The sequence below is a fragment of the Polyodon spathula genome, unplaced genomic scaffold (assembly GCF_017654505.1).
Source record: "Polyodon spathula isolate WHYD16114869_AA unplaced genomic scaffold, ASM1765450v1 scaffolds_732, whole genome shotgun sequence".
Classification (NCBI taxonomy): Eukaryota; Metazoa; Chordata; class Actinopteri; order Acipenseriformes; family Polyodontidae; genus Polyodon; species Polyodon spathula.
In genome coordinates this window covers 235,612-248,752 of record NW_024472221.1, presented here as the reverse complement: position 1 = coordinate 248,752, position 13,141 = coordinate 235,612, and the positions used below count along the sequence as shown (strand labels likewise).

Below are 13,141 nucleotides of genomic sequence, written 5' to 3'. Positions count from 1 at the left end.
CAGACCGTTAGGTACAGGTATAACTGAACACACTCGTATGCCTATAAAAGTGGTGCAACTGGCACAGGGGCTGTTTTCTTTCATCGTTAAGATTGTACTTGAACGCATTAAAGACAAAGCAGACATGTGGTCAAGTCTCAGAGTATGGAAATTGTAGGAGCGAAGGAAAACAGGACAGCGCAGCTGTTTATGAGATCACATGGCTCCCCTTCGCTGTGCAATAGATTGAGAACCGATGCCTGTAGGTTTGACTTTTAAATGATCAGTTGATCCTCCCCGTACACCAGCTCCTCCAGAAAGCAGAAGGATGCTCCAGATTGAAACAGAACACCAAGCAGTAGTGCTGATGGAGGTCTGTCTCACATGTAGTTGCAATTGCTTTTCCTTTATCATTGCTTCTATGAAATTGATCCATCCAAAAAGCCTCTTTGTGCTTGCTTTTCCCAGGAGCAGCAACAGGAACGTCACATACTTTGCAGGAGGTGTAGCAGCTCATTCAGATGTACATAAGATGCACCCAATCTACTCAAGAGACAGCTCAAAAGCACAGTATTACTCACTGACACTGGGGAGTAATTCACCAAGAAGGAATGTCTTCCATATGTCATTTGTCTTTTAAATCATAAATACACTATATAATTGCAGCCTTTTCCTTTTTTATTTTTTTATTTTAACACCAATTTAGAATGGGTGGCGGGTTATGTTTTATATCAGTTGACTGGATACTGGAGCGGTAGCAAAACTTCAGAGCTAGGTGTATCACTGAAGAACCCAGGTAAAACTTCCCCTGGTACCTGAAACAGGTAAAGGTTTTATCCTTGCTTCAACTTGACATTAAAGTAAGCAGTAAACAGTTCCCTCTGCCCAGTCCACAAGAGATTTGAAGGGACAAGAGAAAGAAGAGATGGACCAAAGTTTTACATGTTTAAGTCAATGAAAAACACCTGGGTGCCACAGAGACTAACCAAGCCTTGGGAAGCTTTGCTACAGCTTGTCTCTAGTGTAACGTGGAACTGATTGATTGTGTTAAGGCAGGGGTGGGTAACAGTCCGTACCAGATTTTAAAGATGATCATTAAATAAGGACAGTGCTTCCTCATTGTTTTATAATTTGTTGATTCATGTTGGGCCAGAGGAACAGTTTAATTGGCATACTTTGGACCCACCATCACACGCGTTTTTTTGTAGCATTTAAAATGACCAGGCTGTGACAATTCCATGCACTGTCCAGTTCTTGGGAGCAGTAACACTGAACTTTGTGACACACACCATCTTACAGGAGTACACCAAGCAATTATTGGAAAAAAAAATGTATTTTGGAAGAACTCACTACAGAAGGTGACAATTTCCATTACATGAAAAATATACATCAGTATTTTGTCTTTGTACATTAGGCAAGAAAACTGCAGTAGTCCATCAGAGCCAAAAAAAAAAAAAGGGGGAAAAAAAACACACACACACACACACACACACACACACACACACACACACACACCCAGCATTTGCAATCCCAAACCCAGAAATAACCCAAATGAAAACCTAGTTAGAGCATGCTTTACAACCCTACCTAGAACACCACAAAAACAAGCTCGGAGAAATCATTTTGCTTCAGCAGCTGGATGGGCTCCCGAGAGCCCTTAATTCACAGACAATTAAAATTAACAGATGCAAATGATGCATCGCAGGAAGGAAAAAAAATAAGAAAGAAAAATAACATTATTGCTACATCCAACATCTTTAATTACCTGTTTTCTTGTGAGGAAAAAAAAAAAAAAGGATGTGTAGCAATTTCTATGGGCTTTTGTATGTCCATTTTTGTTTTATGCAGAGTGAATTACCATGCAATTCAACAGGAGGCACTTCTGAAAATATTAAAAAAAAAACACAGCTCTTACGCAGCAGCACCACTGATCTGATCCCCAAAGAGCAGCTCTGAATTCTCCCAGCGGCTACTCGAGGCGTAATCCAGAGTATGGAGTTGGTAAACCCTATGTCATAACATGAGCACCGTGCGCTTAAAACACAAACACTAAAAAGCTTTCTTATTGACTTTTACATTTAAATTTGGGAGGCTTAACTACGGCAAGCTTATATATAAGCTTATATCTCTACCCACAAAGGCAATTTTAAAAATCATAGTTCAAGCCAGGTGAATCTTTTTTTTCATTGCCTTAATACAATTGTATGCTTAGATGGATTCTGTCAATTTTCAGCTAACATCCTCTTACAAGGCTTGCTTTTAAAGTAACCTTTAATAGAACCAAACGCACAAAAAAGGAGGGAAACAATTTGACTAAAATCTTGGAATTTACATGATTCTTATTCTATACAGAAGCGCCTTTTCATTTGCTACTATGTGTGTCTCTGGATGTCTATGCACAGTTTATATATTATCCGGTTCACGTTTGTGCTATGTACAGGTCTTTACAATTCTTCCTGAAGGTTGAAGCAGTTCATAGAACATCAAAAAATTGGAAAATCTTTAAGTTGGCACTTGCTAGGCTCTTGACATCATTGGTGACTGGCTTTGCGTTCTATTGCAGCCAGTCTGTGTTTGCCAACTTTTAGTAAGGACAAGCCTGGCAATAGGTGGGTAGAGTGCAGGAAAACAGTGCCACGTTGCTTCTCAATTGGAGACCTGCATCAAAAAGAGACCCCAAGTTTGTGATGAAGAAACACATACATACAGTATATGAGCCAAGCTATTAAGTTCTTAGGTAAAAACAATCTCAATACATTTAACATCATGATCCAGTTACATTACTAGCAAATACTGTACAAGTGCACAAATCAGCAGCTTTACATGCATTTTAAATTGTGATTAAATGGTGTTCCTCATACCAGCAGCATGCAGAATTCTAAAAGTCACTTTTGCAGTATGAAGCATACTGGTGGAATACTACCAGGCCATCCAGACATCCACACCAAACTTCATTTGTTTACGTGGGGTTTACGCCAATGCACATAAATTACTAGTGCTCAGAATTCTACGAAGATAGAATGTTCCACATCACAAACAAAATATGCAGAACACTTATTCAATACAAGGCATGCTGTAGTATGCAGAACACCGAGTTCCTGTAAGCATACTGAATGTTTCCTATAATAGATCTATAAATCATATTATCCACTAACTATACAAAAACCACTATGCAAATAAAGACACTCTCAATTAGATTACAAACCTCCAGTCAAATTAGAGCCAAGCTTCTTAGGCTTCCTGAAGTACAAGAGCCCTTCTCAATGTCCACTAGGCTGCATAATCTTTTCAGTGGAGGCCTGGTCCCAGTCACAAGACCCAGGATTATAGGGGTCACCGTCTATTTTTACCTACCCTGAAAAAAGTGAAGCTACTAGCTGTTGGGTAAATGTCACTCAAAGGCAGTCTCTTGGCTTTTTCTTACACAGCGAGCAACTTTCCTTTTGAATTCTCCATTGCGGTCTTCCCTCCATTCCTTCTGCAAGATCAATTTCAAATAATTACAATTAATCTAGAGCTTTAAAAACTCAATCACACAATGTACAGTACTTGGTAACAGTTTACTAATATTAATTCAGTACTCTGGAAGAACTGCAATGTACAGTACCAGTCAAAAGTTTGAGTACACCTGCTTGAAATCAGGTTTTTCATGATTATCTATGCTTTTAACTATAAAACACAAATTGTCTATAAACACTTAATATTTAATTATATTAAACACTAAGCTAATCATAAGTGAACTGCATTCAAAAATTTAAATTTTTAAATTAAATTGTAAATCTTGTCAATGGAATGGTCACCCAAAGCAAGAGGATTTCAGTCTGAAGCCCGTCAGTTAAAAGTCTGAAATGTGTATAACACGGTGTTAGAACACTGGTCTAAGTATAAAAGTGTCTTGGTTAGATGTTCACTGAATTAACTAGCATGTTACCTAAATAACCTTTTGTCACCAATTATTGTTAACAGGTGAGGGTCCATGATTACTATAAATATAGGTAGCATAGGCACAAGTTTGTCATTCCTGAATGTAAGGGAGCAAAAAATGGCAAAATACGCTCAGCTAAACAAAGAGACGAGACAGTCTGTAATTACTTTAAGAAATGAAGGTCAATCTTGAAGACAAATCGCAAGAACTTTGCAAGTGTCTGTAACTGCAGTGGCCAAGACCATCAAATGATTTGAAAAAACTGGCACTCATGAGGACCGAACAAGGTCAACCAGGCCAAGGGTGACCTCAGAATCAGAGAACACGTTCATTTGATTCACAAGTCTGCAAAACCAGAAATTAACTGCACCTGAAATACAAGCTCAGCTAAATGCTACTAGAAGTCTAGATGTTTCAACATCAACTGTTCAGAGGAGATTGCGTGAAGCTGGCCTAACTAGAAGAGTTGCTGCAAAGAAACCATTGTTAAGAGTGCAGAATAAGAGGAAGAGACTTGCCTGGGCCGAAAAACACAGAAAATGGACGTTTGAGGAGTGGAAGTCGGTCTTATGGACCGATGAGTCAAAATTGGAAATATTTGGGTCGAACTGCCGAGTATTTGTGAGCGCATGAGTTCTGCATGTGTAGTTCCCACTGTCAAGCATGGAGGAGGCAGTGTCATGGTCTGGGGGTGCTTTGCTAGTCCATGGCAAGCTCAACCAGCATGGCTATCATAGCATACTTCAGAGGCATGCCATTCCATCAGGATTACGGCTAGTTGGGCAGTCCTTCAATCTTCAGTAAGATAATGACCCAAAACACACCTCAAAGTTGTGCAAGAACTATCTGGCGAAGAAGGAAAGTGAAGTACAACTAAATCTAATGACCTGGCCTGCCCAGTCTCCAGACCTCAATCCCATAAAACCTGTATGGGACAAACTGGACAGAAGAGTCAAAGCAAAGCTACCCACAAGTGCCCTGCATCTCTGGGAATTGCTGCAGAAGAGCTGGGAACGCATGTCGGGTGATTTCCTGCTGAAACTTGCTAACTGAATGCCTTGTGTTTGTGAGGCTGTTATTAAGGCAAAGGGTGGCTATTTTGAGAAATCCAAGATTTAGAGACAATTTTCAATTTTCTTGAACATTGCTTTGATACTCCTTACGTTTTGTATATTGTAACATGTGTTTACATTTTCAAGTATTTACAGAAACGTATACGACATAAATCATTGTCAGTTATGAAAAAAACCTTGTTTCCAGCAAGTGTACTCAAACTTTGGACTGGTACTGTACATCATTCAACTATATATATATATATATATATATATATATATATATATATATATATATATATATATATATATATATATATATATCCAATAAAATTTGAGTTGACAAATAGATTTATTATGAACACAAAATGTTTCGCTTTCAATAACATGAATAAATACATAACAATGTATTTTAAAACAGACACCCTGTTCAATCATTTTAAAGATGTGTCTTTAAAAAGCTGTTGCTTTCACTCAGCTTGCATGGGTCTAGTCAGTAAACACAGATTAGGTTCTTACCGCTGCATCTACATTTGCAGGGGAGTCTCCATTGGGATCTGCCAGCATAGAAATGACACTAATCATGATGGTTTCCACTGTGTGAATAGGAAGCCAGCGTTCTTCTGGCTTCTCGTAACCATATTTATCTTCACCGGGTTCGTGCAGAATGGAAATACATACATCGCCGTTCTTGTCAACTGAAAAAAAAAAAAAAAACACAACACATATAAAAGACAATGCAGTTACTTGTAGTGACATTAACAGTGCTACCTTCCCTACTACAGTAGCTGCAGGAGGAAAGACCAATTCTGAAATGAGTGTGACCAGTCACTGAGTAAAATGACTAGCACTGCTCATTGCCAGGGATAAGTGTAAGGACCATCCCTTTTGAGATTCAGGTTTTGCAGGTGGAATATTTTAGAACCATTAAAAAAAAAAAAAAAAAAAAAAAAAGCATCCACATTCCATCCCACATTACAAGGAACAGCTTATTTCATGAGCAACAAATGCAATCAGTTTACTGCATTAGTGAAGAGAAGGCCGATCATTCAAAATGTCATCAAAACTAAAGGCAATCTCACCGTTCGGATGCCAGATCTCTGTAATGAATTTCATCTTTGGAGGCCTGAGTGGATAGTCTTTGGGGAACGTGAGATGAGCCTTGAACACACCACCTTCACTGTAAGAGAGCCAAGTATTTCAGTACAATACATATCCCACACCATGGCTATTAGTACAGAACAAGAGCAATGACACTGTTATTTATAATCATTTCTGTCAATGAGTTTGCTAAATCTCCACTTACCGGAATTACAACAACTTCACATTCCCTTCGCTATACCACAGATCAGCTTCAAACTTGTTTGTAAAACACTATATTCCAGTTTAGTCAGGTTATAATTTACTCAAACACTGAAGCACTTGAAGGCAGCAAGTCTTCTGTCCTAAATACATTGTAATGCCATAACACCACCTTAGCATCTTCGCCTGTAACAATGCAATAGAAATACTCACTATAGGGTGTCAGGAGGGCCAATAATGAGAACTTCCCATCGGTAAAGATCGTTGTCATCTATTAACCCTGCCGAGAAACCTTCTACAGGATTTTTGTTCAGTTCTGAAATGAAAAGGAAAGAAAAAGACACACAACTTGAAATGTTAAAAGATATTAACTCAAACGCACACATACACAACAGATTCTGTTTGCGTAAGTATGTGTTACATTAAGTTAAACTTATATTTGAACAAAGTGTGTGGTCTGTACCACACAATCTAACAGCATCAGAAACAGATGCATCCTATTACAGCACTGGGCGTGTCACATTTTCCAGCAGTAAAGGGGTTAAAGCAGGTAAAATTATACTGAGCAGTTTACTTTTGTTTTGTGTTTTTCACTTCACTATAAATAACCAAACTGTAATCCGAGCCCGGAAGGCTGAACAGAGTGCTGCCCAACAGTAAGGTCAAAGGTGAAGAGAACCGGATACCATGCAGAGCTCGTGATGCAGTTTGTATTGGAGGGCTGCGATAGGGAGGGTAGGGAGTGGGCTGCTACAGAGGAAATGAAAGCAGGTATTGGTCTTGAAATGTTTAGACTCATAAACCTGGAATCTCAACTTCCCAAAGCACATGAGTCAGTGAGTGACTCAGAATCAATTCCATTAATGTACAAACAGTAAGAGGCGGGTTTGCTCCACAACTTGGATATCTGCATTTGGCTGAGTCACAAAGTGTCAGTCAGAAACAGCATGTTCACATTCAATAGGACTGTTGCTTCTTATACCGACTCCCATATGGAGACATCGTTCCTGATTAAAATATAGAATGAAAACGATGAAAAGGCCAGCATGACAGTTTACTGTTCTTATGTTCATTTCTGGTCCCAGTAACCCCTCCCAAAAACCTCTGACAAGGCAGATGGAGCTGTCTCTGTTTGCTTCACAGATATGTTCACCATCTGAACTTTTCAACCCCCCCCCCCCTCCAAGCCACACTTAAACCTACTGCACAATCTGCTGCACAAAACAAACAGCTCCCATTAGCACTCTACTTATGGCCAAACTGCTGGAACAAAAAGAAAAATCAGCTTTGAATTTCAGCTAGCGTTAGAGTGCAGAGTCCTTCATTAAACCAGGATACATTTTCCAAAACGAACTTAAATAAAAGGCAAATACGTATGTGTACTACAGCAGACAGCACACAAAGTGTAAGCCGATAAAGTTTAAGTTCACTCTTCGGAGGAACCGGCAGGGTTCACGAAGTGTACAAACAACGTCCAAGATGAGATTTCTTTGTTCAATTTACTTGGTTTATTCAAGAACGTGTAAATAATTCAAAACAAGGAACGTACCTGATTGTACTTTTAATGGTCAGTGTAAATGTTGACATTACTCCATCCATTCAACAGTAGATGTTTCACATTGTACTGAAGTCCAGTTAAAATAAAACTACTTCCATGCTGTTTTCTCGTTCTTTTTAGCATTTAGTATGTCTTTATATTTCAACATAAAGCTAAATTAGCATTCTAATTCAATGTTACTAAAGTTAGGCTTCCTTTTCAGCACTTGCTATATCCATTTGATTACAAATTTAAAGTTAGCCGGAGCCATGCTTCACATCTGCCTAGCAACAGCGCCTGTGTGCAGTCATTACAGGGGAAATCAAACAGGGGTCTGTTAACATTAGCTGAAAACAAGGCAACAAAATTGAAAACTATTTAAAACAGAATATGTTTACTGTAGAATTTTGCTGTTCCAAGCATTGCACGTTTATTTAGGGTCCTTACGTTTAATATGCCAATCTCATTCACATGAATGCGCAGGGTGTAACACCGATTCTGAGCACATGTCAAGCGGCAGCATTTAAATTTAAAAAGACACGTTTGCTTCTACTAGTAGCTAATAAGTCTTCTTCGTGTACTCGAATATGACCCATCCCTAAGGCTTCTGTTTTTGTGTATTTAGGCATATTTTTACATTCTGCCACAATTTCCAGTTCTGTTTAAAAAATTCTTCATAGTAGTGAAAGCAACGGTGATCAGAATAAACAACAGCTCAATATTAAAGTTAAAATTGTTAAATCACTTGGTCAAGAATAACCTAAATTCACCCGAAATAAAATACAGGACCAATTGGGCTAATCAATTTAAACCCCAGAATCACTAAACAGAACTCCAGGTTCACACATTTTTAGGGGTCGGGTACCCCAAAAAAAGTTTAAATAAAATAAACAGTTCTGGCTTTGTGGGTTTTAAATGCAGCCTGGTTTGTGAGTTAGAATTAACAAAGCCAAACTGACTGAACTCAAAATGCCCAAGTACTGAGTTTCAGACACACAATCCGTGTTTCATTATTCAGCACGTCCGTGCGAGCCACTCCGTGTCAATGCAGTGAAACGCACAGCACTGCATCACTGAAGCATTCGCAAACTCAAACCCACTCATGTCACCACACATCCAGATTGGCAAAGTCTTTGCTCATCAATATGCAACTCAGCAAGTTACAAAACTACTTCAAAAAATAACCGAAGTATGAATTACCAATTTCAACTATGAATGCATCAACTGGTTAGGAATGGAACGAAATCCCTAGCGTGCCATTTATTTCAGCCAGTTGCTACTACAACTATTAAAACGGCCTGCTACTGTACTGGATATGCAACGCAAACGTTTTACCGTTTTTTCTCTCTTAATTGAGTTTATCTGAATTAGCTAAATTTTAAGTAGCTTAAATTCAGTTGCTTCAGTGAATGAGGCAATACAACTGGAAAATGACCAAACAGACGGGTATGATACTGCAGTGTCTGAGTGTCTTTCTATCCGATACAGTGCAAACCTAGGAGGTTTGGTTTTCTAAAGTGTAATCAAATCTCTGCCTGCTCTTAATTGTTCTCCCATCTTCATTTGTTGACACAGCGCTAGTTGAAAAGTTCAGATTGACCAAAAAAAAAAATAATTGTTTATTTATGGTATTTCAGATTTTAAAAAAAGATGTAAATTCTTCAATCACAAGTTGGTGTACAAAAGCACATTTAACAAATTAGTAATTTAGCAGACGCTTTTATCCAAAGCAACTTAGAGACGAGGGGGTGAACAATGAATCAACAATTGCTACCGTAGAAACACTCACAATAGGACCTCGGTTTTATGCCTCATCCGAACTTAAAACTTCCTTTCAAATCAAAAATCCATACCTGTTGAAAGGAAGTGTACGGTGGCTGGCTTGAGAAATGTCATTTCTAGAAGATTGTCTGGGAAACTATATGCCTTTCATAAAATGTTTTAAAAAATTCAATGCTTGTCTACAACACTTTCTGTAGCATTGTACAGTCGTCACCAAGTTTCAGAGGTATAGAATGTGTATACTAAATCCTCGTCACCAGTAAATAATGTCGTAGTAGAACTATAAACAAAGATACAACAAAGAAACACTGTGGGGTAGACAGAACACTATACAGTAATCTGTCGTGTATCCATCCGTCCTAACCATTTATCCACCACGATCAAGCTCTTCAGCAATGTTAGTTTATTATTGAATAGAGAAGACTAGTTTTCGTACACTGTGTTGTATGTGCTCTGTGCACTACCATTGCTGGTAGTGTCACGTGAGCGGTTCATTGTGTTGATATGTAAATAAATCCTGCAGGGCTTATCAACTTCAACCTCCGTCTCCATCTCCGGCCTGTCACTCAGCAGCGAATGCACGCACCCACAAGGCAGAAGGCTACTCTGTCACAAGCATTGATACCCTGGATCTTTCGAAACAATGGGTTTAGGGGAGCTCCCTAACAAAACCTGAATCTCAAAACAATAAGTGTGTGAATACAGTAATTGTTACAGCTGTGTAACGTAATTTAAAACAGGATTCATTCATCCGCCTTGACTGCTCCTACTGCAATCGGATATATGTGATGGATAACCGCACAATAATACAGACAGACTGCATTTGTTAACGAATAATCTCTCAGCAATAATCTACACATTATTCAACCACTTCGATAAGGCACTAGAAAAGGTGCTCAAAACAGGAGTATTCACTTATATTTCTTTTTTAGACATATGTAGAAAGACTCCGGGGGTGCAATATGTCTAGTCTATGCAGGGCCAAACGGTATTGTTCAAATATTTGACGGTCCTTAAGAATTTTAACCTATTAGCCACTTCATCACAGCTTGACAATTCAGCCTGCGAGCGCCATGTAACAATCGATTTGTTCCAACAGAGAATGTTTCACTGTGGTTTACCACGGGACATCAGCCAGACAACAGTGGCAATAAATCCATGACAATCTAGACTCAAAACATTTGCTGTAACAAAGCGCAAGTTATATATGCACCTCACTACAATAAAATTGCTATCCAATCTGAAAAATGTTAATTTGCAGTTTTAAACAGACCTACCTATGACCAGCATATAGTGTTAGGTAACCATGGCACTGTCACTATTCATGCTAACCTAAGCAATGAAGAGACTCACGTCATAGTGTCACACAAAACACCTTCCGTGCACTGTAACTACACCTACTAATCTTATATATCTAGCTCTATCTCTACATCCTTATAATATTGAACAGTTGGCTCTTCTGAGCAAAAAGAGATTTTATGCCAACAAAAACACCCAATGAAAGCTGCAATAAATACAAATTTTTGGTGCCACTTTATATTAAAATAAATTAAATAAAAGGACAGCTTGTCATTCATTATCAGGTCAAAATGATAGTCTTTGTATCCTGTACCTTAACATAAAACGTCAGTTCAATTTCAGCCACTTCAAGTACATGCAAGGCTGTTGATTAACTCAAGATGCCTATACTTGCACTGATGGCCTAAAATAATATGGAAAATATGCACTGTGACTGCAAAAATAACACGATTCACTTTGTGGTTAGGATTAGGAGTTGTCATACATACATACATATTATATATACATATTTATATATATATCTCGTTTTTATACTGATACTGTACTACTATGTATTACAGTGTAAATCTAGCAAAGTGGACTGGTTGAACTACTGATATTGAAATCGTGAATTCATATTTTTATAAAGGGACTTTTTGGCCACACACATAACGGTGTCAACTTGACAGAGCGCTTATGGCTATGTTAATTATGAATCAGTAATTACAAAAAAAGGTTTTCGTTTTCACTAAGCCACTAATGTCCAAACGAAACCCACTGTAAACACAATGGAATACGAGCAACGCAGGCTCTCCGAGGTGTCTGCCAAGGTCCTAGGAAGCCATGAGCCATGCACAACATTTTAAAGCAAATGCAAAGCCCGTTTCGAGGGGCTCCGCACTTGGAGCAGTGCAGCACATGGGAGTTTAAACACCACAGTGCGCATGCTCGATGAAGCTGGGCCGCGTCAAACCGAGCCGGATCCTCCTGGCTGTCACTCAGCTGCCCTGCTCAGAAGAGGGACAAAGAAGCCAGGACTGAGATCCCACGACATTTTCTATAAAGCAGAAATAACACCACGAACACACCGCACACGACAGTACTGCTCTAAACAAAAAAAAACGACACCCGCTTGTGTGTTATTACCCCTAGAAGCATCACCCCGCACCGCTCACTGCACAGCTCGCTGGCCACTACAACTTAGGTGACACACTGTAGACAGTAAACAAAGGACGAAATTACAGCTATGAAAATACTTTAAAAAAAAAACAGATATTAACATTTTACACCAACTGCTGCAGAAACGTCTTACATAACCCTACCATGCTGAATATAGAAACAGAATAATATAAGAGAGCACCAGCAGCCTGTCACTTTAAATGAATAATACTTAGAACAGTTTATAGTGATACTAAAATAGAAAAAAAAAAAAAAAAAAAAAAAAAAAAGCATGTTCTAATACAGGCCCAAACACTCCCGTCAAAATATCCGCTACTACACTGTGGACGGACGAGAAGTTGAAACAGCGGGATATTTCTATACCCCTTCTTCCGTTAACACGTTAAAAACTTTACTTTAAAATATATATATATATATATATATATATATATATATATATATATATATATATATATATATATATATATATATTGGAGAGATTACGTCACAAAAATGGGCCAACTGCAATAGTTAGCTGTAAAAACACATTTTGTTTGTCTTATCAGTGCTTAAATTTACCTGCCAGTTGTCTCCTCAGTAACAGCGCGGACTGCGGCTCCGTCATGTCTTGTAGTTATGGTTTTAAAACGATAACTAGGTGAATATATTGTACCAACTGATCGAAACGTTTCAAACAGCGAGACGCACCGTCTCTCCCTTCTCCTCTCGAGTCTCACAGAGTTTCGTGCAACACGCCAGGCAATCCGCGCAGGCGCACAAATACCAAGGGCGAGAAAACCTCGACTCGGCCTGACGTCATGTAGAACGTGTGGTGGCATGAGTTCCCCCATGATGAGAAGGTCAAAAGCAGGACACACACACACACACACACACACACACACACACACACACACACACGCCATATTCAGTAGGTCAAGTGCTGCTGCTATGTTGATTAACATGTGCTGAATTTAATTGAAAAAAAAAAAATACAAATAAAACACTTCAGACGGGAATGTTGTAATTACCAAGGCTATCATTTTCTTCTACTTTATTTTCACTCTGGTCAACAACATATTATTATTATAATAATAATAATAATAATAATAATAATAATAAATAATAATA

The 13,141-nt window shown here is 38.5% G+C and overlaps 1 protein-coding gene across 1 annotated transcript; it reads right to left on the bottom strand.

Annotated features, from left to right (window-relative positions):
- Positions 1-1,293: 1,293 nt before the first annotated feature.
- ube2g1a (ubiquitin-conjugating enzyme E2G 1a (UBC7 homolog, yeast)) lies at positions 1,294-12,773 on the bottom strand. The gene is made up of 6 exons (XM_041240986.1): positions 12,593-12,773; positions 6,472-6,574; positions 6,039-6,136; positions 5,476-5,654; positions 3,334-3,457; positions 1,294-2,637 (listed from the first exon to the last, which is right to left on the bottom strand). Exons 1-5 carry the CDS (start codon positions 12,636-12,638, stop codon positions 3,371-3,373), a joined length of 513 nt encoding a protein of 170 aa, XP_041096920.1. The 5' UTR covers positions 12,639-12,773; the 3' UTR covers positions 1,294-2,637; positions 3,334-3,370.
- Positions 12,774-13,141: the final 368 nt, after the last annotated feature.